The 26,912-nt window shown below is 42.4% G+C and overlaps 2 protein-coding genes across 4 annotated transcripts in view; both read right to left on the reverse strand.

Moving 5' to 3' along the window:
* Positions 1–5,185: 5,185 nt before the first annotated feature.
* Positions 5,186–7,935, reverse strand: TIMM8A (translocase of inner mitochondrial membrane 8A). The gene is made up of 2 exons (XM_029240717.1): positions 7,691–7,935; positions 5,186–6,251 (listed from the first exon to the last, which is right to left on the reverse strand). The coding sequence occupies exons 1-2, from the start codon at positions 7,820–7,822 to the stop codon at positions 6,090–6,092; spliced, it is 294 nt and encodes a 97-aa protein (XP_029096550.1). The 5' UTR covers positions 7,823–7,935; the 3' UTR covers positions 5,186–6,089.
* A 662-nt stretch (positions 7,936–8,597) lies between these two features.
* The window catches only part of BTK (Bruton tyrosine kinase), a 28,438-nt gene continuing 10,123 nt past the window's right edge, over positions 8,598–26,912 (reverse strand). For 2 of the 3 annotated variants that reach the window (XM_029240931.1, XM_029240929.1), the window contains exons 4-19: positions 25,702–25,770; positions 24,134–24,215; positions 18,917–19,045; positions 18,535–18,602; positions 17,501–17,688; positions 17,020–17,082; positions 16,377–16,431; positions 16,007–16,086; positions 15,700–15,827; positions 14,807–14,881; positions 14,137–14,308; positions 13,417–13,633; positions 12,298–12,362; positions 11,569–11,687; positions 10,907–11,064; positions 8,598–9,108 (exon numbers count right to left, since the gene is read on the reverse strand). In XM_029240931.1, the coding sequence (XP_029096764.1) occupies positions 9,037–9,108; positions 10,907–11,064; positions 11,569–11,687; positions 12,298–12,362; positions 13,417–13,633; positions 14,137–14,308; positions 14,807–14,881; positions 15,700–15,827; positions 16,007–16,086; positions 16,377–16,431; positions 17,020–17,082; positions 17,501–17,688; positions 18,535–18,602; positions 18,917–19,045; positions 24,134–24,215; positions 25,702–25,770 (1,740 nt within the window). In that variant the 3' untranslated portion in view covers positions 8,598–9,036. The remainder of the gene's footprint in view (positions 9,109–10,906; positions 11,065–11,568; positions 11,688–12,297; positions 12,363–13,416; positions 13,634–14,136; positions 14,309–14,806; positions 14,882–15,699; positions 15,828–16,006; positions 16,087–16,376; positions 16,432–17,019; positions 17,083–17,500; positions 17,689–18,534; positions 18,603–18,916; positions 19,046–24,133; positions 24,216–25,701; positions 25,771–26,912) is intronic. The other variant, XM_029240930.1, reaches the window with a different exon arrangement.

A 26,912-nucleotide genomic window follows, 5' to 3' on the forward strand; every position in this document is an offset into this window, starting at 1 on the left:
AGAAAATAAAGCATCCCTGGGACCTGCCTAAGGGAAAGAAAAAAAAGAAAATGCTTGAGAAATGGGGATCAGCTCTTTCAACCTGGTGGTGTATGCTGCCACATAACGATGGATAGCTGTTGCAACTAAGCCGTGTTGATGTTTCCTTGGTAGTGACAAGGTACATCTAGCAATATCATGACCACCTGAGATTTTTAATTTGAACAATACTGGTTTAATACACACGTCAGTCATGTTATGTAGCAAATGGTTTAAGCTTTAAGGAAATAACTATAGGTCTGAAGGACAATTTAACAAATACGGTAGGCCCTCTGTATCCACAGGTTCCACATCTGTGGATTTAACCAACCGCATATTGAAAATATTTGGAAGAAAATCCAGAAAGTTCCAAAGAGCAAAACTTTTAATTTCCTGAACTCTGGCAACTATTTACATGGCACTTACATTATATTGTATTGGGCATTATATGTAATCTAGAGGTGATTTAAAATATACATACAGCAGGATGTAAGTTATATGCAAATACTACATTTATATAAGGGACTCAAGCACCTGCATATTTTGGTATCTGCAGGGGTGGGGCGGGGGTGTCCTGGAACCAATCCCCCTGTAGGGATAACTGTACTGCTGACTCCCTGCCTCCCCACTTTTCCTTTTTGTCTTTCTACTCATTCCCCCTTACCTCATCAGAATACAGTGTTAAAACTCAAATAATATTTTATCTTTTTTCCTCTTGGCTTGTTTCTAACTTTTCCCATGAAAAGTTTATAGAACATTGTGAGTAATCTTTTGACTTTGGTGATATGCTTATGTTCCTCAAATTGGAGGGCAGCAATAAATTCCAGGGGTTACCCATGGGGATGGCCATTTGTGTAACTTCCTCTCTGAAGCCTGTTCAACGTTATCAGTTGTGTTATCTCCCTCTCTTCCCAGTCACTTTTGCTGCCCTTTGAGTCCCAAGGCATGGTCTCACTGGCACATTATTCTATCCCCTACCTCTTTCCCTATAATGTCTTACTCCCTCTCCATTTTACTCCAGATTTCTCTCACAGCTCCCTCATATTCCTAACATGTCCCCTCCTGTCCATCCCCACTTCCACTATCTGAATTCAATCCTCCACAGTCTCTTGCCTGAACTAACGAAATACCCTTACTATTCTCCTAGTCTTAATCCAACTACCATATAGCTGTGAAAATGATCTTTCTAAATGCATATATGAGGGTAAGGGGAGGACTTTCATTTATCGTAAGCAATTCTATATTGTTTGAAAGTTTTAAAACATGCAGGTAGTACTTTTGTCATGAAACAAGTACAAATATTATATTATTCCACTTAAAAATTCTCCAACAGCTATCCATTGATTGCAATATAAAACTCAAACTTCTTAACATTACATGCTCCTTTAGCTCTGCCACTTTATCAACTAGTTAGCTTCATGAAGTGACTTCTTTTCCTTGTTCTCCCAGACAACAACTCTGCCAGGATGATCAAAGATGCTCAGTTCTGAATAATAATAATAAATGATAGCTACATTAAAGTACCTACAGTGTACCAAGCACTTTACATGCACTCTCATTTTTCAACCCTGTGAGGTAGGCATTACCATCTAAGTTTTTTGTAAAGAAACTGAGGATCAGAGGTTAAGTGACTTCCCTAATGTCACGCAGGTACTGGCCGAGTCAAGATTTGAACCCAGTTCTGCCTAACTCTAAAACTCCGGCTCTTTCCACTCTACGATGGCATCTCTAGAATGAAATGTTCCCATCATTCTGGCCCCACCTTCTAGAGAAACATTACTTCCTATCTTTAAACACTTTAGGAGGCAGTTTAGTATAGTATTTCAGCCCATGAGCTCTGGAGTCAAACTGCCTGGGCTCAAATCCTATTCCTATAACTTATTAGCTGTGTAACCTTGAATAATTTCTCCGAGCTTCAGCTTCTCCATCTGTAAAATGAATATAATAGCTCCTCTCACACAGAATTGTTAATTTTTAAAAAGATGATCCAATGTAAAATACTTAGTACATTGTGTGGCAAGCAGTATGCATACCCTCAATAAAGCATAGCTATTATTATTATATTGCAGATACATCTCAAAATTCTGTTGGCCCATTTGCTCATCTGGAATTCCTGGTCAGTACCTCTGAATCCTGGTTTGCCATATCCTAATTATCCCTTCTATGTATTTCTGTGTAGCACAATTATATTGTATAGGCTTTGCCTTTTTGAGGGATTTTTCCAAGACATAGCTTTAGATACACAACTTTTAATTCACAGATTAAACAGCTAATTGCTCAAATGCTGCTCACTTGTTAAGGTGTTAAGAATGTAATGATTTAATTGTCAAATAGCTTTAGCATTTCTTATATAAGCGTTAAAAATAGTAATTCAATTCTTTTATTGCAGGATTCATCTTTTTTGCCCTGTGTATTGTGATCAGTTCCACTTACTTGTCTTCATAGTGGGACCTTGGGATGACCAGAGTAACCTCGGTTGTATATTCTCATCTGCTCTTCTGTTGGCTCACGTTCTGTGTCAGGTATCAAGTTTGGACACTGCCTTGAGCAGCTGTTTTAGGGAAGCCAAACACAAAACCAGCCCTGGGCTGGATACTCTTGATTTGCCTTGTGATTTGTGTAAGCATTCAGATAAACTATCTGAACAGGGCCTTGGATATTTTCAGTATTTATGCAGTCATTCCCATGTAGTATTTCCTTTTCCCTACTGCTGTCATGACCTGCTCTGCCATTCTTTTCAAGAAATGGCAGCATATGGCCCTCAACAATTTTAGTGGTACCTCCTGTGGTTTCCTTTCCATAGCTCTTGGCCATTTTTCCTCTATAGCTTTTGAGATATCCCTTTTGGTCCATGCCTACTGTCATTTAACTTAAGATCAATAAATGTAAACAGTGCCCTTATTCCTCCATGGAATGAAAATGAAGGTTACCAGACTTTTCTCTATCAACCTCTTTTGGGTCCAGAAGATGCCAAAAACAAAAAAATGAGGCTGAGAGGGAGCATGAGGACTCTGAGCTAAAATCTCCCTAGGCCAAAATTTTGTACTAAGGTACTGATACAAGGAAAAATTGGTTTAAAAAGCACCATCAATTGTTTTCCATGTAAAGGCTATTTTACATGGGGTTTATTGACTTATGTTTTTTAATTCACACTCCTCTTGGAGATTTGTTAGCATAAATAAATATCAAGTTCTTGATTTCCTTGTATGCGTTACCCCTAATGTTCATTCATGGGCGGGGGCCTTAGGGATAGTCTGGTTCCAGTTTTCACAGTATGCTTGCATAAACCCTAGAGGTCCTGAGACAGTGCCTTAGGAACCAGGGGAGGTGGTGCATAGGGATGGGCAGGAGACAATAGCAAGCAGGCCTCCAGACACCTCCACCACCAGAGCAGCTTTGTATTTATATTTTATATCTTAGGCTTCTTTTCATTTCAGGAAGAGTCTGCTAATCCAATCCTTTTGTTTTATATTGAGTCTTGAATTTTCTACCCTGAATATTTGAAATGAGGACTTTGAATGTCATTAGGGCTGACAGTACCCTTTCTATCAAGGTTCTGAAAATAAATTTCTTAGGCTGACAAAACAAATGAGCTCAAATTGTTGCTCTGGTACGTAACCTCCAAGAGGATGCAGGCAAATGGTCTACCTTTTCATTCCCCTTGTCCTGTGTCTAGTAGTGTCGAAGATATACTTGGTGCTCAAGCGTATTACATGAATCTGACAGATCCTCTTTCTTATTACGTACGTTAGCTAAGCAAGCAATAATACTTTGTAAAACAGACATATCAGTTTGTGTCTAAAGGTAATGAGAATACTTTAACAGGTAATGAAGAATAAGAAATAATGATACAGTAAAAAATATAATAAGTAATATATAATAAAAAGGAAGAAGTAAGAATATGGAAAAGACTAAAGGATCCTTCCTTTATGACTTGAGGTGTTACATGAACTCTTAAATTTTATGGGGGGGGGAATCAACATGGGCATATAGACACAAGGTATACACCAGATGCTCATCCTAAAAGCCTGATTTCTCCTGCACTTCGAATGCCATTATTCCTACTACCCTGCTGCTTCTACTACTACTTCTTTACCATGTACATTTTATCCAAACAGCAGCCAGGCTCTGCTAAAACTTAAGTTATATCACGTCATATCACATCACTGTCTGCTAAGAACCCTCAAATGGCTCCCCATCTTGCTTGGTAAAAGCCAAGTCCTCACAATGGCCTATAACGCCCTACATGATCAGCACATCCCCACCCGCCATCCCCCCATCTGTCTCTGACCATATTTCTTACTATTCTCCTACTCATTTTACTCCAGCCATACTGACCTTCGACTTTTCTTCTACACTGGTGTCACAGCATGCAGTTCCACCTTAGGGCCTTTGGACTTGGTGTCACCCCTACCTGAAACGTTCTTCTTTCAGATACCTACATGGCTTGGTCACTTAGTTCTTTCAGGTCTCTGCTGAAATGCCACCTCCCCAAAGAGACCTTCTCCAATCATCTTTAGCTAAAATAACAATGCCCCACAAACATTCCCTGACACCCTTACTCTGCTTCTTCTCCTCGGCACTCATTATACTGACATATGGATGTGTTTGTTGCCTGTCTCCCCGTACTAAAACAGAAGCTCCACACAGGCAGGGACTGTTTCTGTGCACTGCTGAAACCCTGGCACCAAAAACAGTGTCCGGCAGAGTAGGTATTTAAATGTTTGGTGAGTTGTGTTTTCATCAGGAGTTTTAAAAATTTCCTTGTAGTGCCTATATGGTGGGAAGTTAAACAGGGACTTGAGGCTTCTAGAAATGTGTATTTCTCAACTTTCATGGGTTTGCACTAGAGGCTCCCAACAAGTAGTTCCACTTTAGGTCTATACTCCAGTCCACTAGGATCTGAAGTAAGAGGAAGGGAATCCAGTCACTATAATCTCTTCTACTACACTCAGGGAACTAACCATCAGCACTGAATTCCTTCCCTCTCCATCTCATCTCTAGGTTCTCTTTTCTAACAAAAAGGTCAGCAGTCCCTGGAATACTGTGCCATAATTTTCACAGAACAGGTACCCAGGCTGACTACATTTCAGCCTTGGAACCAGCCCACACCAAATCTCTCCTGGGTGTAGGTGATAACCAGAATAGAAAGCCTTCTCAATCAGACTTGAATCTTGTAGAAGCTTTTATTTCAGTGATTAAAAGAACGCAGTAAATGGAAACTATGCTGATATACATTAGGCATGCACCTCTACCTGAAACTGCTGTTAGTTTTTGACTGGCCTAAATCTTTATAACTTATTTTTTCATTTAGGCACATCTTTAAATTTTTTTGGACCCTGACATACAGGGTAAGTTAACTTGTTCCCTGTGGCAGTTTAGTATGAGAATTATGTTCGCTGGCTAGATTCCTTTAACTAAAGGCCTCTAGACTCTCAGGCTACCTGTACTAGCTCAAGACTGTACTTTACATATAGATATTTAAGTGAATCACAGTATAAGGGAGGGAGATAACCTAGAAAGGTGAAATGTACTGTATGAATAATCCATACATTTTTTTTCCAGCACTGATAATCAAACATTAGATAAGGAGGCCTACAGTAAAGTACCAAATTACTCTTTCCCCCACTGCTGCCCTTTCTGAGAGACACAAAGATGTATATCGATCTCTCCAGAAATCTGAAAGGAATCCACACAAATAACAGATTATTACCTATGTGGTCCCACTATCAAATTATAGAGCAGTTCCACTATTAAAATTATAGGAAGCAGTTAATGGGACTATGAGGAAAGCATCGTCCCACATACAGTAATATACATCTAGTAGAGTTTTCCATTCATCTGTCAATTGTTTTCCCAAGATTAGCATTAAAAAACACAACCCCAAACACATTTGACCCTCAAACCACCCCCACACACAAAAATTGGTCTTTGTTCATTTTCAGATGACAGGATGTCCCAAGAGTGACAAAGGTGGGAGCCGATCCCCCCACAGCCTTTTCTTCAACCATCCCATCAACTGCTCTTCATTTCTTGAACTACCTTCCTTTTCCAAAGAGGTAATACTCAGGTCAGTCAGAAAGGCTTTCTGAGAAGACTGGCTTGGATTTCTGGGTCTGTTCCAGTCGATTCAAGATGAATTGGCTTGTATCAATGAAGCGCTCAACGCAGTTCACAAAACAGGCCTCAGCCCGACTGTCCAACTTTGGCCCAGGCTTGTCCATGCACTTTTCCTGCTCAGGACAAGATACAGAATCACAAAGGGAACTTGGCAAAAAAAGGAACGGGAGCTTCTTGTTGCTTAGAGGAAAAACTTCACCTAAAAACAGTATCTGATATGTTAATAATAGTTCGCATTTGGCAGCTTACTTTATGGCAATTTTCTACAGGCTTAAATTCTCACAACAACCCTATGGAATAGATACTATTATTAATCTTCATTTTACGGAAGTTGTGGCACAGAGATACTTTGTCCTAAGTCATGGGGCCAGAAAATGGTGGAGCTGAGATGTTACAAAGCAAGATAGGCAGCAAAATACAAGGGAAGTTAACCCTTCGCTGAATTTGGTTAGAACTCTACAATGCTGCTTGCATTAAATGCCTTTAAGACACACTAAAACCTACCAAAGGAAAAAAGAATATCTATGACTGGAGATTCTTTAACGCCTACGTAAGCCAGAGGCTCTTGAATCCTTTCTCAAGATGAATGGAAAATTGTATGAATTTTCCTAAAGGGCCCACAACTTTCAGATTCTTAAAGGAGTCCTTAACCACACCACCTGCTGGTCCAAATGTAATGAATCAGATTTTTTAAAAGAATCAAAGCACTCTGGTTCAAGGCAGACAGGAGTTGATTAAGCATTTTTTAAGGGTCAGAGTCCAGCAATACCGTAAGTTTATGGTTCAAATGAATTTCGTTCATTATTCTCTGTTGTGTACACAAGCCTCAGACTCTCCACTTCCAAGGAAAATTATCCTTGGCCTCTGAATTCTGTGAATTTTGTATGTCAAGGCAGGGCAGTTATGCTGTCTTTGGCTGCCAGAGAACATTTTGATCCCAAGCTGCAAATAAATGCCTTCTACCCTTTTGCCAAAGTCCCCTCACTGGGCATACTCAATTCCTCAACCTTCAGACCTGAAACGGCTTGGTATTACACAACAATCCAACAAGAAGGCAAAAAAGTGTGTATGTTGATAGAGATTACCCCACTTTTATAGTTAGTGGGCTAGAGCCACTCACTTCTCAGGAGGGACGCTTAGAGCAACTGAGTAATCAAGGCAAACTCTGAAGAGTGCAGGGACAGGAGATTCACTGATTCTCTGGGACTCAGGGTGCCAAAAATGAAATCCCAGTACTTGGGACTCTCATCAGTCTTGGTGACCAGCACTGGCAGCTTCAACCTTAGGTGCCTAAAGTACTGGTTGGGACAACGGCATAAGTCTTCTATGATCTCCAATCCTCTGCACTAACAAAGCCGAGGTCCGGCGTGACAGCCCTCTGAGAAGCGGAGTCACTCTTTTTCCCTTCCGGCTCGACCTGAGGAACCTAAGGAAACCAAGGGGTGCTGCTGGGTCCTCTCCCTTCCCCGAATCCCAGGCGTCGTGGCGAGTTGCGCGAGGCAAGGGCAGGAAAGTAGGTACAGTGGCCAGGTCCCAGCCCCAGGCTCCTCACCCAACAAAGTTCCGTCATCTGGTGCACCAGCTGCTGGAAGCGCTGCTTCTGAGTCTCTACCTCGATGAAATGCTGCAGCTGCGGGTCGACCGAGCCCAAACCCGCTGCGGAGGAAGACGAGGAGGACTCCATCCCAGCGCGGCCACGCGTGCCGAGACAAACTCCGCTCCAACTCACCGACCTTCACGTGTCTCCGCGGCGGAACCGGAACCACAATCCACTGCCTCCGGGACTGCGCGGGGAGCGCACTGCGCCGGCGCGCGGCCCTACGCGCGGGCCCGCCCCCCGCTCTGGGCGCTCCTCCCAGCCGCCCGCGCGCCGCGCGCCTCGCGCCTTCCCGCGCGCGACCCCGCGGCGGCGCCACACCTGACCCCTGAGGTCACAGGACTCGTCGCCCAGCGCCGTGGCGCTGTCGAGACCTTATTTCAAAAAGACAAGAAAGAAAGAAGGTAAAAAAAGGAAGTTACTTCAGACCATGTGGCCCGTTCCTGGCCGGCCCAACAGCCCCGCCCCTGCCGGCTTCCAAATTGACCCGCGCTTTCCCCACTGCCAAGCTAGTGCTCGGCCCGGACTGCTGGGCCCGTCACTTAGCTGTCCTGGGCCCCTGGCTCTAGTTCTTTAATGGAGTTTATCCCGCCTGAGGTAGGGAAAAGAGGATCTTGCAGAATTTGTTTCCAACTGTCAGATTCATTCCAATAGTATCTAATGCCTACTGAGTGTCAGGCAGTGTGCTTTGGTTCGTGATCACTGTCTCTGATTCAGAAGCAGAATTTTCCAAGAGCCAGAGGGGTTAAATGCGGAGAATCCTGTGGAGTTCTCCCAGTAGGACTATGACAGACGAGTGCCACACAGCAGTTTTATAGGGCGCTTCAGAGAGGCTGCATGATTAATCGAAATAGCAAGAAACTTCCATGCTTTACAGTAATTTTATTTTATCAAAACACCCTCCCATCCCATTTTTATGACACCATTTTATTCCTGCCAAATTCTGCCTCCCTCCCCGCAAGCTCTATTGCCTACCCAAAGAGCAGTTGGACCCATTGTGAGGCTATTTACATTCCCTCCCTCCCCAAAAATGTTTCCATCCCAAATTCAGTCTGTTTTAATACTCTTGGGAAATTTCCTCTCTGGGGGAAAATACCAGGCACAATAATTCCTTGGCCTTTGCTCAGAAGGTACTATCCAAGGGAAGAGATAGAAAGGCATTCCTAGATGTGGAGAGGGGCCTTTGTGTATTCAGCAAGAGCACAAAGGCTCCAGGGCCTGTAAGCCTGGAATTTCCTCAAAGAAAGTGAAATTGGGGCTTGTGGAGTAGAGGAGTAGAACCCAGAAGCTTATTGGTGAGCTCAGGATTCTTCATCCATGACATCTAGAATGTTGCTCAGAAGAATTTTGAAGGTGGGACGTTCATCTGCTTTCTAAAACCAAAGAAAAAATAGAGTGTTATAGTGGACTAGAGTCCAAAATTCAAGGGAAGCACAGTGAGTAAACAGCAAATGTTTATGAAGTTTATGCTATATGCCCAGTAGCATACCCTGTGGATTACCAAAAGAAAAAAAGGGGTGGGGGGAGAAATAGAAGTGCTCCATAAAGTCCTTGTGCACTTTAAATCTTTAGTAACTCGGGTGGTTAATGTGGTGAGGACAATGTGAAAATTCCACTGACAAACACTGATTAAAACTAAGGGCAAAATTCATTACATAATTGTGCACCAATGCATTCTTATTTTGGAACCTCAAGTGGCAACCAAAGAAGTTTAAGTGGTTGACAGAGCTGAAATCCTATAAGCTGTGATAATTTTTAGTTTGGTTTCAAACACTTGTTTCTACCATCCTGTAGCCAAAGTTAACAAAGGAATTAACATTTCAAGACCATGGGCTGCATCACTGGGTAGGGATCCTAAGCACCTGGGACCTCTTACTACCACCATCTGGCCTCCAGACTAAGGCCCTCTGTGATAGCCATTGGTCCATAAGCCCCTGAGGTATTTAGTGACTCAGGGCATATTCATGCAAGAAAGGTCTCAATCCATCAGAACCAAAAAGTCATCAATTTCTTGTTCCTTTGAATTCTCAAACCTAGCTGAGTATCAGAATTTCCTGGGAAGTTTAAAAAGACATACCCAAGTCCCACTCTAGACATACCTAATCAGAATCTCTGGAAATAAGGCCCAGTCATCTGCAGTTTTAAGAGTTTCCCAGGGATTCTGATGTGAATCCAGTTTCATGACTACCTGCTTTAAACAGGCTGTGGAGAAAGTGCCTGTCTGAAATACTTAACTAGCAGAGTGAGGATGTCCTAGTTGGGAGGGAGCATAGTCAATCACCCTTAATCCTGCTTGGCATGGGAGAGAGAAGGGAAATGGCTCCTAGGGGTTTTCCCTTTCTCCAAACTTTCTTTGTGACCTCAGTGATTTGTTAAGGGAAAGGAGCCATGTTCTGATCCAAATGCCCACTTTTCACCCCACAGAGATGGCTCCAGGTTCACATATATGCTTGTTGGACACTGTCTGTCTTTCCCTGTTTCTAGTGGGGCAGAACTAAGAGCTGAGCACTTATTTCCTACTAGACATTTAGGTTGCCAAATTAAGGTTGCCAAGGATCTACTGAAAGTGGAGAAGGCACCCCTGGAAGAACCCAAGGTGAGAGCAGCAAAGCATTTTAATAGTGGGACAGGCTGTTTATTTTCAAAATACCACATCTACCCACATATCCCATAATGCACTGTATTTAAAAAAAAAAAACATGAGCACTACCCATTTTAGTTTCCTTTCAGGCCTTAGGGTTTTAAAAAAAAATCTCATTTAGGACCACAGCCAGAAAAGGTGTGCAGTTAGTAAAGTAGAAGAAAGGGCCAATGACTCCCAAAGGAATGAACACAGATTTTAATGACTTTTCTTTTTTAATGTCCATACACTTGTCTGAGTGCCTTTGGCTGCCTGCTTATGCTAGGTGACATGGCCCCACAACACCCCTCTCCCTAAAGCCAAGTTGGTATTGGGGTCTGCTAATGATACTCTAGTGAGAATTGGAATGGGCCTGGAAAAACTTCTGGCTGTGAAATGATTGGGATGTAGGCCAGGATCCAAGAATGTGCACAGCTGTCTGTCTGTGCCCAGCTGCTATGTGGCCCAGGAGAGTGGGGCTGGGGTGCTTGGCCAGCTAAATGGGAAAGTAGGTTCAAGGAAATAATTTGAGGTCCCAATAAAACACTTACCTCATGCCAGCAGCTGTACATTATGGTATATACCCTCTCGGAAGCAAGATGAGGCCGGTAGAGACGTAGGCCTTGGGCAATGTGTTCAGCTGTTTCACTGTTAGTAAATCTTTCATATGGCATCTTCCCCAGAGAGTAAATTTCCCACATCAGCACCCCTAGAAAATGAAAATAAAATGTGTTGTTTCTGGGTAGTAGGGATCCTAGTCTTCCTAAATCAACCTCAAACATTACATTCATCTGGTTCCCCCCTCTGTGCTTTTTTTCATTTTGTTCAAACTTCTGCTATAGTACTGAGTACACTGGAGGGTTATCAGGGTTGCCCTTGACTATTAGTCCTTTAGGAGAGAGACAGCATCTTATTTGTCTTTATAGTTATAGGGTCTGGCAGAGTCCCTGGTACATAATCGGTATTCAGAAGCTGTGGCATACTGAATGAATTGTTTCCCTCAATATATTCTAAGTTCTAAGAAGGCAGGGATCATGTCTAGTTTACTGTTTTTAATCCCCAGAAACCTCTGTGGTGCCTGACTCCCTAAGAATTAGATGAATGAAAGCAAGAACAAATAACAGTCTCTCTGTGCAGGTTACAGAGTGTGAATTTCCTCCACTGCGTTCCTTTTCCTTTGAGCTGTATAATCCATGTGATCTTATCCACTCACCAAAAGCCCAAATGTCAGATTTGCTGCTGAACTTGCTATACATAAGAACTTCTGGTGGGGACCACCGGACTGGAAATTTGGAGCCTACTGAGCTTGTGTATTCATCATCCAGAACATACCTGCAAAGGATTCAGGACTTGTTACTGTTAGAATTTGGAGAGCTTGATATTTGCTTAAATTTTCTTGGCACAGCCACAAGAGTTGCACAAATATACGCCTACAGGCCAACCAGTGTCTTTTACAAATGTTATTTCTAACAGATTCCTGTTTTCATATCTGATTTAGCTTTCCTGGTTGACAATATGGTTACAGCAAGGATGAAGTGAAATAAGATCTAATAGGTACTCCCTTCCTCTTCTCTAGCCTTCTTTCCTTTCTCTTTTCTCATCCTTCCCTTCCTTCTATTCTGCAGTTGTCAGTGGGAATTAGACTGATTAGGAAAGAATGAGACATGGAGTAAAGTCAACAGGATTAACAGATCAACATAAAGTATTGGAGAAATTAGCTTTTAAAAAAAGAGCAAAGGAGAAAGGAGAAGAGAGGGATATAACAATAAAACAAGAGGTGGAAAGTGACTTAAACCATTCAGAGAAAGAAAAGGTATAGAAAGATGGTGGAAAAGACTAGAATTAGGGGGAAAAGGGAGAGGATTAAAAATTACAGTGTCACCTCATGTTTGTACCGTGCCATTTTTACTTTTAGAGGGAAAAATGGAAAAGGCACACTCACCTGGACAGGCCGAAGTCAGATACTTTAACAACTCCTTGATCATTTACCAAACAGTTTCGGGCCGCCTGCAGTGCAACACATAACAGTGAGACTCTGTCCCTGGCACACAGGTTAAAGGCACAAAACTTCTGCCCACCAGGGGAGTGAAGCCAGGGAAGCCTCATCTTCACATAGAGACACCTTCCCACCTAACAGGAGTCAGTTGATGCCACTGAGAAATTTTGATGCACTTCCACCACATATAGAGCAACCCCCGTAGTCATAAGTAAAGCACTGAGGACTTGCAGAATGATTTCACTCACATTGGCAATTCCACGACAACCCTTCCTGCATTGAAATGCTGAGAGTTAAGGGAGGACAGAAGGCAAGTGTGTTTTGTTTCCTGCTTTTCTACCAGTGGGACTAAGGCGATTTGAGCCTTGACCTGGCTGAAATAAACAGGGGCCCAAACTCGGATGCCTCCAGAGGCCAGGCAGGTGAAGTGACAGAGTGAAGTGGGTGGGTGGAGGTGTCAGGAAAGTATCTGGTCTAAAGGAGGCCAGCCACTTTCCTGTAATCAGTTAGACCATATTGTAACACCAGGCCCGCATTTTCATAGGTGTCAGCTCCAGCCAACTGTTAGCATGGCCTATGAGAATGTGGGCCTGGTGTTACAAGACGGTCTAGATTTTCAAGAGAAGCTGGAAATTCAGTTATTTAATGTGAAATGTTTTTAAGTGTTTGCTAACTAATATATAACATTAAAAAAAACCCAAATGTACCAACAGACCCCCAGTTTGTGACTCTGATATAACCAAAATGATGCTTCTGTGCTAAGAGGAGTCCCATCAGGAAGCAGGGCTGCCCTTCTGCCCCTGAAGGACCCCACCATTTCCTTGTTATGGTAGGGGGCTGGGAGTGAGTGCTCTAGCTCCCACCATGGCAGAACCTGTGGTGTTGAGGCCAGAGATCTTTGACTGGCTGACCACTGGGGAAGAGGCTCACCAAACTTATAGTGTTTTCTAGATAAAACTGAAATGATGGCTCCAGCCACCCTCCTCAGCCATGTGTGATAGGTCTTCCTTTGCTACTTCCACCCCCTCAGCCCTTGGACCCAGGCCAATCCTTCTGAGGTCCTACCAGGTCTCGGTGGAGGAACTGCTTTGACTCCAGGTATTCCATGGCTTCACAGACATCCTTGCACATCTCCAGCAGCTGCTGAGTCTGGAAGCGGTGGCGCATCTCCCTCAGGTAGTTCAGGAGGCAGCCATTGGCCATGTACTCAGTGATGATGAAGATGGGGCGCTGTTTAGTGCAGACGCCGTACAACTGCACCAGTTTCTCATGGGACAGATTCCTACAGGAAAGGCAATGAACCAGTCCTCCCTTTCTGGCTCTGAATACTATTCAGAAAGGAGCTGAGGAGGAAAGGAGTTGGCCTGGGAGTAGAGTGTCAGATGAGGGACCAAAATAACAAGTCGATGCTCCTCCTTCCTACCCTAAACTCCAGAAGTGCCTAATATATGAGGGTGAGCCAGGATTTGGAGTCCATCAATAGAACAGGAAACAAGCCCAGGGCTGAATGAACACTAAGGCTACATCAGAATGTCTTCCTTTTGAAAGTCTCATTTTCTACATTTACCCCCAAATTCTACTGAGATGGTACATGCCTATGATCAATACTACTCTCCACCAATATCTAAGAGAAATGGCTACCTTAGCAGTTACTCCCACCAATCAAAGTTTGACCTCAGGCCATGGTCCCAAATCTCTCTTACTATAAATCACCTTAAAACCCAGTGGGAACCATCCTGGTAATTCCTAGACTGGATGGAGAGTTGAGTTTGGACTGTAACTCACATCATGACTTTGGCTTCTTCAATGAACTCATCCTCAGACATGGAGCCTTCTTTGATCATCTTGACGGCCACGTCATACTGGCCCCTCCATTTCCCATACTTCACTACTCCAAATTGTCCAGTCCCCAGCTCCTTCAAGAAGGTCAGGTCCTTTGGATCAATTTCCCATGATCCTATAACAACAAAGCCTTGATGTGATTATTTGGGAGTCATGTATGTATAATTTCTACAATAGATAAGAATCCCTACTGGGGGTAGAAACAGACAAGCAGTAAAAGGGAAATTCTCAGGGGTACTAATCCATCTTTGCTCAGGTAAATCTCAGGGACAGGGGATTACTGATTGGAGGAGTCTGGGAATTTAGGTACAAGTCAGGCATAAAGCAAGAAGATAAACTAGACATCCTCTTAAAATCCCTTTATGATTTTTTTTCCCACAATTAAAAAATAAATCCCTTTATGAATCTATGTTTTTGCAGTCCCAGTAGGAGCCACCAGAGGGAGGAAAATCATTAGATAACTTTGGTCTGGCTCCATCTTAACCTTCCTCGCAGCAGCTGGGATAGAACAGTGTGCTGCAAGGATGATTGAGAGGCAAGGTCTGGTTGCGTCTGCCAGACGTAGTCCTTCCAACTGGCCGGTCCACCCTACCCTAGAGAAATAATCAGTTACCATAGCCCAGGCCTGCAGTGGAAGGCGCATTCTTGTTTTGTTGAGACACTGGATATTTGAGCCTAGATATGAGTCCTGAAACATACAAAGAGAGTCATGCTGCTGGTGCGGAGCAGGGGGTGAGATGCCTCACACACCCTCACTTAAAGCCTCACGCTTCCAGTGTTCATCTTTCTAGTACATTTTGAGTCCCAGAAGATCTCCATCAACCCGAATTTTTCTGGAAGTTTCTCCTCTTACAGATGTTTTTCAGGGACAAGAAAGAGAGAATGCTAACTGAAATATACAACCCAGCTAAATATATCCCCACCTCCCAGCCTAGCCTTAACTCACATCCTACTTCTGCTTTTGATACTGAAAAGTGTAATTGGGACCACATAAAATGACAGCCTTGATACTGCCTTGCCTGGACATGGTGGACAGCAGCAAGCCTTCTTGATGAAGTTTTTCCCATGTATTCGTGCTCTCACCAATCTCCCAGTTTTTAGAATGTCTACACTGCTTAGAAACTCTCTTCTGATGTTTTTGAGCCTGTATGTCCTTTGAGGGCAAGGACTTCAACTAATAGTTTTCATGTGTTCTCTAGTAACAAGAAAATTGCTGAGAACACACCAGGAACACAATGAATATTGCTGATTGATTAATTACCAGTCTCCTTTATGTCTTTCCTTAGCACTGAGCATCAATCACCAAATAAGGAGTCAGTCCCTACTGGGCATAAGGTCTGCCTTTGACCACCTCTTCACTTGACCTCGACCCAGCATCACAGGGGTTTATTTTCACAGCTAATTCCCATTACCCTGTGAGGCTTATTCTTCCCCTAACCACCTTGTCCTAAATTGCTTCTCCTGGTACTTGTCACACCCTTCTTCTCTGGTTCCACTGGTACTTACCCGCAGAGTTATGCTGATGGTAGTTAATGAGCTCAGGGATGGTGCTGAAAAGGTGCTTCTCAGCCAGGTAATACTGGCTCTGAGGTGTGGAACACACAACATAATGGCGTATCACCCCTTGAGGTTCCCTGAAGAAGTGGATGCTGAGTCAGCAACTTGGGAACAAGGGTCCAAAGGGCCCAAGAAGTGAAGTGAGATGAGTTTTGAGTTTAAGTGACAGAGGATGTGAGAGGAGCACTTCATTAAGGAACTGTTGGTTGGGCACCCCTGTCCTTTGTCCCCAGGGCCTTGAAACAGTAACACTTACCCTGTAGATTTGGCAAACACAGACACCGTATATTTTCCAGCTTTGCTGGAGTCTCTAACAATGAAGCCTCCTTCTTTCCCCTGAAACGATGAAAAAGAAGCTGACCGTCATGAGGAAGTGGTGCTCACACCTGCATCCCACCTGCCCAAACCCGAGAGAAAATATTATAGAAGCCTTGATTTCACTGCCAAGTTCCATGTTTGAGCTGCAGCCTCATTGCTTTTGACAGCGAAAAGTATAATTGGGACCCCATAAAATGACAGCGTTGACACTGCTTTGCCTGGAGATGGCGGACAGCAGCAAGCCCGCAATTCAGGATCCTTGTTTGCTGTGCAAGGAGAATGCTATTTGCTTGTGGTCACATACTTACCTCTTGCTTTAGCAGTTGCTCAGCTTGACTCCGAGTCATGTGTTTGGAATACCACCTGTAAAGAGAGAGTCCTTGTGTGGCTCCTAGGCCATGGTGTAAGTGGCTCAGAGATTAGAGTGCTATCTGTGGCTCATCCATGCCAGTGAGTCAGTCAATTCACTCAACCTCTATTTACTGAGTGTCTTATCATGTGCATAGCATACTACATCCCTTTCCCAAAATGTGCTTGGCACTGAAGAATCATGGAAATGGAGAGTAGAGGGCAAAGGCAGGTGGCAGAAGGTTGCAGGGAAGGGATCAGGGACAGGGCCTTCAAGGGCAACCCACTTCCATGATTAGGGAGAAAGCACATCCACAGAAGTTTGCCATTTTCACCTTTCAAATGTTTCCTATCAGGTTGTCTTAGTGTGGTTCTTCTGGATTTGGGGGGAGGAGGGGGTGTGGTGACCTCTCCAGCTTTCATCAACAGGGCGTTTGGGATGAGGGTAAGACAGGCACTAACTTGAGTGGCATCATTTGACCCAGTTGACACTGATTTTAATAGGTATCTTGAAATCAAAATTTTGTTGAAAGTATAAAAAAAGTTTATACTATATTTAGTTCCTCTGGGAAGATTGTGCGCTAGGAACATAAGCATACTCACTCATACATTTCTATGGAGTCCTCTGCCTCGGTTACATAGTTACTAGGGATGTAGCCTTCCTGCCTGTAGAGGAGACAACGTGATAGATCATCCAGCACTTCCCATCCTGGGTGAGAGACAGATTTGGATGCCCTGTATCCTTGGGCTCAGAACCAATCTTGAATGGAGGTATATAAAATGCCCCTCCCTCAAAGAGAATCATGTTGCCAATGCATGGCTAGGCCAGTGAAGTGTGTAGCTTCTGCACATGCGGCATTGATTTCATGTGCTCGACAACATGTGGGCCAGACTCTACAGGCTCAGAGAGGTAGCCACGTGTAGAGCTGCCCTCTGAGAAGTACTTGGAGGGAGAGCATATTCCTTTTGGTGTGGGAAGAACAATTTCTGATCAGGATACTGAGTAGGGGAATTATGCCGCAGGATTTTGCGTGTGTATAGAGTAGGTGGGCACAAGGCTCAGGAAGGGCAGGCGTGGACTCACCCATTTTTATCCTGGGCTCGCCACCAGGGTAAGTTGCTCTCCTCCAGGATAAAATACTCGTCACCCTTCCGCAGCTGTAGATCATTTGCATTCATTGGCATGTAGTCATAAAGGGCTACAACTTTTTTCAGCTCACTTGTGGAGACAGGTGCTGCTGTTGGCTCAGGGGGCAGTGGCTTTTTTAAGATCTGTGTTGTTAAGAGGAAAAAGTAGGGGTGGGGTTGGCTAGATGTTGGCTAGATATGAAGCACTCTCCTGTTCTTCCCCAACTCTCTGGCTTACTGGAGACACTGTTCTAACCCAAATCAGGCAAAATAAAAGGTTTATTCAGCATTCATTCAACAACCAGTTTTAAGCACCCATGCAGGGGCTCTCAGCCTGGAATGTACATCAGAACCATCTAGCAGGCGGTTAACAATCCTGACACCTAAGCAGTTTCAAAGACCAATTATGTCAAAACCTCTGAGGGCTGGACCCAGGCATCAGTATTTTTAAACTTTCTGGACAAAAACCATGTACAGCCATAATCGGGACAGCTTCTTGGCACTAAACTAGTACATGGACCTACTAAGTGGCTCTGAATCTTCTTTTCTTAGTTTGTAAAATGAGTATAATAATTCCTGCCTTGCTTACTTACAATATATGAGAAAGGGCTTTCTAGACCTCAAAAAATAACCCCCAAAATCAAGTTTTAAAGTAATATAATAGTGATAAAATCAAGATGTTGGGTATATGGATATTCACTGTTAAAAATTTTCAGCTTTATGTTTGAAAATATTTTTCATTTAAAAAAATCAGGCTTTGTTTTGTTTTAAACAGGTGATTTGATTAAATGGTTGCCAAGAGCTTCCTACTAGCCCTCTATCTCTCCACTGAAGAGGAAGTCCTAAATAGAAGCACACAGCCCCTGTCTCAGCAAGAATACCAATTTACACTGCCAAATCCCAGGGAGAATTCTAAGACTTTGGTCTGTTTTCAGGGTGTGATTGTAAGTTTCAATTTAAACAGTAGCAGCACCCAATTTCCCTGTATACCTGGTCCTCCTCAGGCGTGGGAGGAAGAGGCTTTTTTGTCTTTCTGTGCGAACTCCCAGGTTTTAAGCCTGCAAAGTGAGAAACCAGTGACGATGGATACAGAGTGCATCTTCAGAAAGGGCCCAAGGACAGGTTTGGTCAGGAAATTTACTCTTGTACTCATTGACATTACGTAAGTTAGGAAAAGTCCGGAATGATACAGCCCAATGCTAGGTCGCCCAGCTGGAAGAGCAGAGCACCAGCTGAATTTTGGCCCCCACTAATCTCCTCTCCCACCCTCCTTTGTGCACTGGCCAAAATGTACAAACCTGGGTTTGATAGAGCCCTGAGAAAGTGATGGATAGTCAAAGGAGGGAGAAATTATATTGATCAGATCTCTTACTTCCATTCCTGTTCTCCAAAATTTGGCAGCCCATAGCATTTTTGGCTGTCTGAGAGCAGCAGAGATACTGCCCATCGATCCAGAAGCAAGGGTGGTATTTCTGTACCAGATCACTGTTGTACCGGATTACTGTAACAGGAGAGAAGAGAGAGAGAGAGAGAGAGAGAGAGAGAAAGAGAAAGAGGTCACATCTGACATGTAGGAGAAGCCACAATAGGCATGTTTTCCTCCTTGGGTTTAGTAGTGAGCTTCAAACAACTGCCCCTTCCTCAGCCACCCTGAAGGGAAGCAGACACAGGACCAGTTGGCTCACATGCTTGGCCCCAGAGAGTTCCTGTGCAGTTCTCTTCAGTGGTCTGTTATGATGACTATCTCCCAACTGGTGACCAAAGTGATAAGAATATCTGATTCTCCAGAGCCCCAGAACAAAAATATGTTATCTATATTTTTCCAGTAGCCATTACAATCTTCCTGTAAGGCAGGTGTTGACTATGGTGGTCTTTTCCAGATAAGGGAAACAACGTGACAAGCCAGACTTTCACTCCGGCTCTCAGTATACCAATGTCCCAGCTCCTGGAGTGGTCTTTTAGAGATATTTGTCTTTGTGAGAACTTCTGCCTCATGCTTTCTGTGTTCATAGAACAGTTAACAGAGCAGAGCTCAGGATCAAATGAAGGTGATTCTGCCTCTAGAATAAACAGTTCAGTCTTCCTAGGGCCACTGAGGTAGGTTGAGCTCATTGTGGGAGACAAACACAGCAGTTCCATTTCCCTCACAGGGTTGTGAGGCCCAAAAGATCTCTCAGGATGAGAGATTTGCAGATAAGAGGAATTAGTTTTACAGTTTTTAATACTGTGGCATTGCAAGAATCTTAACCGGAAGTCAATTAGACAAGTCATCCTGGGATCATGTTGCCAGTTAACAGAAAAGCAAAGACAAATGAAATAACTGACAATAGCTAGCACTGGGGCAAAGACCTAGGCTGGTCTAAGAATATGCATATTTGAGGACATACACATTTCACCATTTGATGCTAAAAAGAAGCTCTGCATAACTTTTTTTTAAAGATAAAAACAAAAACACAATAAAACCTTCCTCTGTAGAGACCAACTTAAGTCCTTAAGAGCTTGCTAGTCACACTCCACTCACTTAAGACCTTGGGGGAGGCCTAGAAGCTACTGGTGGCCAGATGCATTTTATAGGCAAATGAACAAAAAGTGCCATCTTTTTTTAAAGTGCTATCTTGATGCTTTTCTAAACATGGATTTGAAGGCTTCTAACCAGTCTATCCTGCCCACCCTCACCCCTCACTTTTTCAGCATACCCCTTCACCATTGTACCAAATGCAGGGCGGTGGGAGCTGTTCAGATGGGGTGCAGGCTATAGGTGGCTACGTCGTCTGTAGAGAACTTTAAAATAATAAAAACCAAGCAAAAGTCTGTCTGACTTTTATTATTACCAGGCACTGGCAATTCTGAACAATGTTCCAGGTACTCCTCCCAGCCAGAACTCATTGCTCCCACCCTCTGCCCTTCCCCCCCATGCCACTACCATCACCCAGGGATTTGAAGATTCTTGGGTGCAGGCTTAGGCACCAGTAGACATTTAAAAAATTCTTAATCAACAACTAGCTGCTCTGATAAATTAAGCTATGCTAATGAGAGGCTATAGGGCTTCCTGCCCCCCTACCTCCAGCACACTCATTATGAACCCACCCTACATTCCCAAATAATTAAGAGGTCCCTCGAAAACGGCACCCCTTCTTTTGTTGGTTAACACAGCGCTGGTATTTCCAGCTACTTAGGAGAGAATTGCAAAATCAGAGTGTCTGTTACAAACTGAATGTTTGTGTCCCCCAAAATTCATATAATGAAGCCCCCACAGTGCGATGATATTAGGAAGTGGGGCCTTAGGGAGGTAATTAGGTCATGAGAGTGGAGCCCTCATGATGGGATTAGTGCCCTTAGAAGAAGAGACTGGAGAGAAATTCTTTCTCTCTGCCATGTGAGAACACAGTGAGAAAGTGACCGGTCTGCAAGCCAGGTAGAGTGTTCTCACCAGGAACTAAATTGGCCAACACCTTGATCTTGGACTCCCCAGCTTCCAGAACTGTGAGAAATAAATGTTTGTTGTTTAAGTCACCTGGTCTATGATGTTTTGTTATGGTAGCCCAAGCTGACTATGACAGCGTCCTAGTGGGAGGACTAGGAGAAAACTGCTTACTTCACCAATGCATGGGGCCAGCCCTATCTGGGAAGCACTAATGGTTGATGCACATTCCAAGTACTTGATGGGTTGATCTCTCATATTCATTTTATTCAGGATAATGGCTAAAATTCTGTTTGGGGAATGAATGAATGATTACTCTTCACATATGTCATTGGAGTTTCACCAATGCCACTCTTTCATTCATTTGGGTGAGGTCAGGTCATTTGCTTATTTTTGAAGCTGCAGTTAGGATAAGCTCTATTGAGCTTGACCAAATGAAGAGTCTAGTGTGAATGTAGACAAATATCTGTGCTGCTGTAACATTAAAGTGCCCACTGCCATGTTCAAGGAAGTGGAAGGAGAGAGCCCAGGGCTAAGTCCTCAGGAATATAAACTTTGCATGGAAAGTACCACTGAAAAAAGATGGCAGCTGAATATGAGGTACCTGAGGCCCTACTTTTTAAATTGAAGTATAACTTACATATAATAAAATGTACAATCTAAGATATCCAGCTAACCACATTTGTATACAACCATTTAACCACCACTCAGATCCAGCACCTCAGAAGGCTCCCTCATGCCTCTTCACAGCCAATACCACTACAGAGGTAGCCAGTATACCATGAGGTCCCCTTTCCATGTTAGTGATTTCCAATTGGTGCATTTTACCTCAGAGTGGGATAACTTATCACTAGAGTGGGCACTCAATAAATATTTGTTGGGCTAACCTACAACTGGTTTCTCCCTCAGCTAGTATGTCCCACCTTCCGCTATTTCCAAACTAAATCCTAACTGTCCATCAATGTGGATCCCAAGTTGGTGGTAGTTGTTTACTCTTGCAGAAAAATCAATTAACACACCTATTTGTTGGTCCCTTTCTGTGTGCAGGGCAATTTATGAGGCACAGTGGAGAGAACCAAAGAAGTACAAATATATATGCCCTCTAGAGCTCTGTGTATATTTCTCAGCCTTGGAGGTAGCATCTTGATTTAGAGCACAGACTCTAGAGCCTGAGTTCAAAGCCTGGCCCTGCCACTTACTAAATGAGTGCCTTTGGGCCAGTTATTTAACCTCTCTATACCTCTGTTTTCTCACCTCTAAAATGGGGATGGTGAAAATAACTTCCTCATATGGTTGATATGAAGAAGAAATGCGTTAATATATGTAAAGAATTTAGAGAAGATCTTGGATCATAATAAGCATTACTGAAGTGTTTGCTCATTTTGTACTCCCAGGGCTAAAGCTGACCTCTTACTTCAAAACATGTCAAGAACTGAACTGTGTGGTGCAAGACATCACCTATTTGTAATCTTCACGTGGCCTTACTCTAAAATATCTTGCAGCCAACTACAGGTGCAGTTTCTGGGCTTGAGAACCAAGCAGCACAAAAATATGCAATGAGTTTAGGCTTTGGGGTCAAACAGACCTAGGGGTGTAGTAAGAACCCAGGCTCCACCATTCACTAGCTATGTGCCCTTGAGCAACTTACTAAACCTCTTTGAGCTTCAGTTCCCTCATCTGTAAATAGGGGAATAATACATACTTAATAAGCTTATTGTGAGGATTAAATGTGCTAGTCCCTTTGAAGCACTTGGCACAGAGCCTGGTACAGAGTTAGTGCTCATTAAGTGTTAGTTGCTGTTTTTAGCCCAAGGTTGCTGTAAGAATTAAATGAGATAATAAATACAAGGTGTCTAGCTTGGTGTCTGGCACATAGAAAGAACTAAGTAAATGACACTTCTCTTTCTTTCTCCTCTCCTCTTTCAGCTTGAAAGATTTGATGATTTTTACGTTAGCCAGACTTACATTCAAGGGAGTGAACAAAGCTGGTGTAGTCAGCCACTGCATATCAGAGTCTAAATGTTTATTAAGACAAAGGGCTGTCACGCAATAACCCAACCATGCCATTATCAGTCTGCCATCCTTCCTGTTTCTCTAGGCAGCCTTTCCTGATGTCAACTCAACCAGTTAATCTCTCAGTCACTTGACATGTGGCTATATATACACACAAATATGTGTGCATGCATCCTGTGCTGTAAGCATTTACAGTCAAGTTTATCTGAGCACACTGTATGGTCTGTGTGAAATACTGAACTATATTCACGTTGAGGTCCTCACAAAGCAAGGACCATGAAATAGTTCCTTGGAAAATATCCACAATGAAAAGATGTACAGTGCTTTCTTGTACAGTGCTTTACAGTTCTCCATGTGCTTTCACATACCTTACCTCATTTGATCCTTAGGACAACCCTGGAGGTAGGTACTGTAGGCACCATTATTATTCCTCTTTCAGAAGAAAAACCTGAGCCTCAAAGAAGCTTGTTGGCCTACTTGCCAGAGGTCACCCAGCTTATTAGTGGTAGAAGAGGACTTGGAACCAGGTTCTTTACTCTGACCCCAAGCACTCTCATAATCATGTATTTAATTTTTTTGGAACTACATATTTCATACCTAGGATTCAAAATATTGAAATAACCATTGAATGCCACACCATACCCCCCTTGTAATTGGTGTAAAGAATGGGACCTCTTTTATAAATAGGGAAATGGAAGGGCCTACAATTACAAAATTGCATTAGAGAGACAGTGGTAGAACTGAGTTGAAACTCTTAGTCTAGCATGTGATCTTTTATTCATATGATGGAATATTGAACTCAATTGTATCATTAATATTGAAGAAAATGCAATATTTCTCCCCCCATTCTCTCTCTCTCCTCCCTTCTCTCTCTCCCTCCTTCCTTTCTTCCTCTCTTTCTTCTTTCTTTCACCTCCCTTCTTCCATCCGTTCTTTTTTCCTCTCTCCCTTTCTTCTTCTCTCCTTCCCTCCCTGTTCCCTTTTTCTTTCCTTCTTTCTTTCCTTTCTTTCCTTTTTCTTTCTCTTTCTTTCTTTCTCTTTTCTTTCTCTCTCCTTTCTCTTTTTCTCCCTCTCTCCCAACTTTTCTCTTTCCTTCCTCCTTCCTTCCTTTCCTTCTTTCTTTGGAAACTAGTTTATTTTCCAAATAATTCTCACCATTTTTGAGCTGGTGAATCCAACGCTTCCTCAGTTCTTCAGTTGGGGAGAAGACATAGAGAGGCCCTTCATCATATACAACCTGGGGTAATGGACACAGACTTCAGCAGTTAGGAGTCAGAAAATAAAAAGACCTTGAAGGAACGAATCTTAAGCTACAACTTTGTATAATGATACTGGAAAACAAAAAAAAGGCAGGGTCTTCAGTGAGCAGTGGAGCTGGGGTTATGTGAACCATCTGAAGAATTCCTGAACAATTCATATCCAGTGATGTAGGACTTAGAAACTCTTTGCTTTGTGAATACTCCTGTGTCCTCTTGACTTGTATTTCAATTTGTGTGTAAACTTAGTTCATAATCTTCAGCCCTTGGTGGAGTCAAGATTTTTGTTTATCCAATGAAGGATATTTTATGATCTTATTAAACCTTGAGTTTGTATAGAAGATAATTGAAGTAATGATTTATGTAACAAATCTTGATTAGTACATGTGGATTATACACTTCGTCAATATGGAGCAAATTTTTAACTCTTGGATGATTTTCCCTCCACTGCCTAGTGGCCTCCCCTTGCCAATATTAGCCCAAATAAACCAAGTTTGGAACTACATACCTACTTCAAAAGAGTGAAATATATATTAAGCATTGTCATCAAATCAGTCAGTATTTTTTGAACACCACACATGTACAAGGCATTGTGCTAAGTGTTATTGAGATGTACAAAACATATAAGATGTGGTTCCAACCCTTACAGACTTGAGAGACATCACAATGGATTCTAAAGTCAAATGTAAATTAATTTTGAATTATCTGCTATTTACCAGTATCCACTAGCCCAGTCAAACATCAACTTATTGAAAGACAGTGGTAGTAAAAACTGTGTCTAAAACACCCCTCCTTCACAGGTTTTGTAAACTTTGTTACAGTCAGGGACATGAACAAGATCCTTTCACATTTTTCTTTTTGCTTGTTAGTCTTGCTGTGCTCATAAATCCATGACAGAAAGCCCCCTCCCCTGAGACTTTCCACTTCCTTTTCTGGCTTTCACTGTTGCAGAGGCTGCTATATTCATGACATGTGGCCTCAGAGTTCTCAGGACATAAGCAAACCAAATCAGAGATTGAATCTGAAGCTCTTGCTCTCTTTTATGGCTTACATTGCATCTACCAAACAGATGTCTATGTGACTCTTCAGTTATTCCAGACTAGAATAGAATTTAAGTTTATATGTAAGTCTAATAAGCCTTCCCTACACCGAACTTCCTAATACTACTCCTTCCCTCCCCTCTTCTGTCTTTTCAACCCACATGACTGACCACCATTAGACAGATAGGCAGAACCAGAAGGAAGTGAAATGCTCACTTAACAAACAGAGCATCTTTCTCAATGCCATTGCCATAGACAAGACACACCATAATAGGATTAGTGCCATTATGGATTCTCTTTGAGGTGTAGAGACTAAAAGAAACTATGTTTGATTGGAAAAACAGAAAAGCAAACACTCACAGCCCATGCCATCCCTAACGATTATATTACAGGTCCCTTTGTGAGCTAGTGAGAGAAAATACCTTACCTGGAAGGGGTAAGGGAACCTTTCAATAATTGAAATCTGCTCCATTTCACTGCACTCTTCTCCCCTTCTCTGCAGTGACAGAAGAAATCATAGTTATTGGTTGATGCATTGCTCTTTTCTGGATTTCCCTAGGTACTGGGAGTCTTTTGCAGTGGTTCCAGAAGGCTCTCCTGCATGGACAATGCTAATCCTTAGTGATTGCTTCCTATATCCCAGTAGGGAAACATATCCATAGGATCCAGCACATACTCATTCAAAAAAAAATCTCAGGTATCTCAAACTATTGAGAAAAGGGAGGTTAATCAATAAATGATGCTGGGACAAACATTTAACCACTAATATTGTCAGAGGTGGGGGGCGAGTAGTTAAGGTAGCTATTTCACACCATACACCAACGTAAATTCTGGATGGATTCAAGAGCTTTATATAAAAAAATGAAACTATGACTAACAGAAAAGAACATAACTATTTACATAATTTTGTGAGAGGCAAGGCCTTTCTAATATAATGCTAAAAGTTAGAACCATTAAGAGAAAGATGAGCTAATTTGATGACATAGACTTTAAAACCCACTATGGTTAAAAAAGACAAGTATAAACAAAATTCAAAGATAAATGAGAAACTGGAAAAATATTTTCAACATATATTATAGTTAAAGTTAACATATCTAGATCTCTTAAAAAGTACTAGGAGTAAGGTAAACATTTCAATAGAAAAACCGGCCAAAAAATTAACAGGAATTCACAAATGGAAAAATATAAATGAGCTGTAGCCATATAATTGTCCAACCTTATGAGTAACAAAAAAATTGCAAAATAAGTCAGCAATGAAGTATCATTTTTCTTGGCTTTCAAATTAACAAATATTTAAAATATCTGGCGTTGGAAGGAATGTAGAGGAATAGATACTGTCATACAGAGCTTGTAGGTGTATATGATATTCAAGTTCTACTTCTACAAAATTAAATAGAATAAAACTATAAAAATAATCAAAGCATACAGATTTCATAAAGAAAAGAACAAAATATTACTCCTAGGAAGTTATTATAAAGAAAAGAATAAAAAAAGTACATAAAGATGTATGCAAGAATGTTCCTTTCAACATGATTTATGATATCAAATAAATTGGAAACAAATGTCTAGTAATAGGAGATTGGTTAAACAAATTACAATGTATCCATGATAGGGTATACTATACAGTCATTAAAATCA

The sequence above is a fragment of the Monodon monoceros genome, unplaced genomic scaffold, assembly GCF_005190385.1.
Source record: "Monodon monoceros isolate NGI ecotype Baffin Bay Population unplaced genomic scaffold, NGI_Narwhal_1 Super_Scaffold_22, whole genome shotgun sequence".
In the NCBI taxonomy this organism is placed as follows: Eukaryota; Metazoa; Chordata; class Mammalia; order Artiodactyla; family Monodontidae; genus Monodon; species Monodon monoceros.

What these genes read in the sequence shown, in the direction of transcription:
- TIMM8A (XM_029240717.1), bottom strand. Translation starts at nt 7,822, where the DNA reads ATGGAGTCCTCCTCGTCTTCCTCCGCAGCGGGTTTGGGCTCGGTCGAC. An exon ending in AGATGACGGAACTTTGTTGG is followed by an intron (nt 6,252 to 7,690) that starts GTGAGGAGCCTG and finishes TGTCCTGAGCAG; the next exon opens with GAAAAGTGCATGGACAAGCC.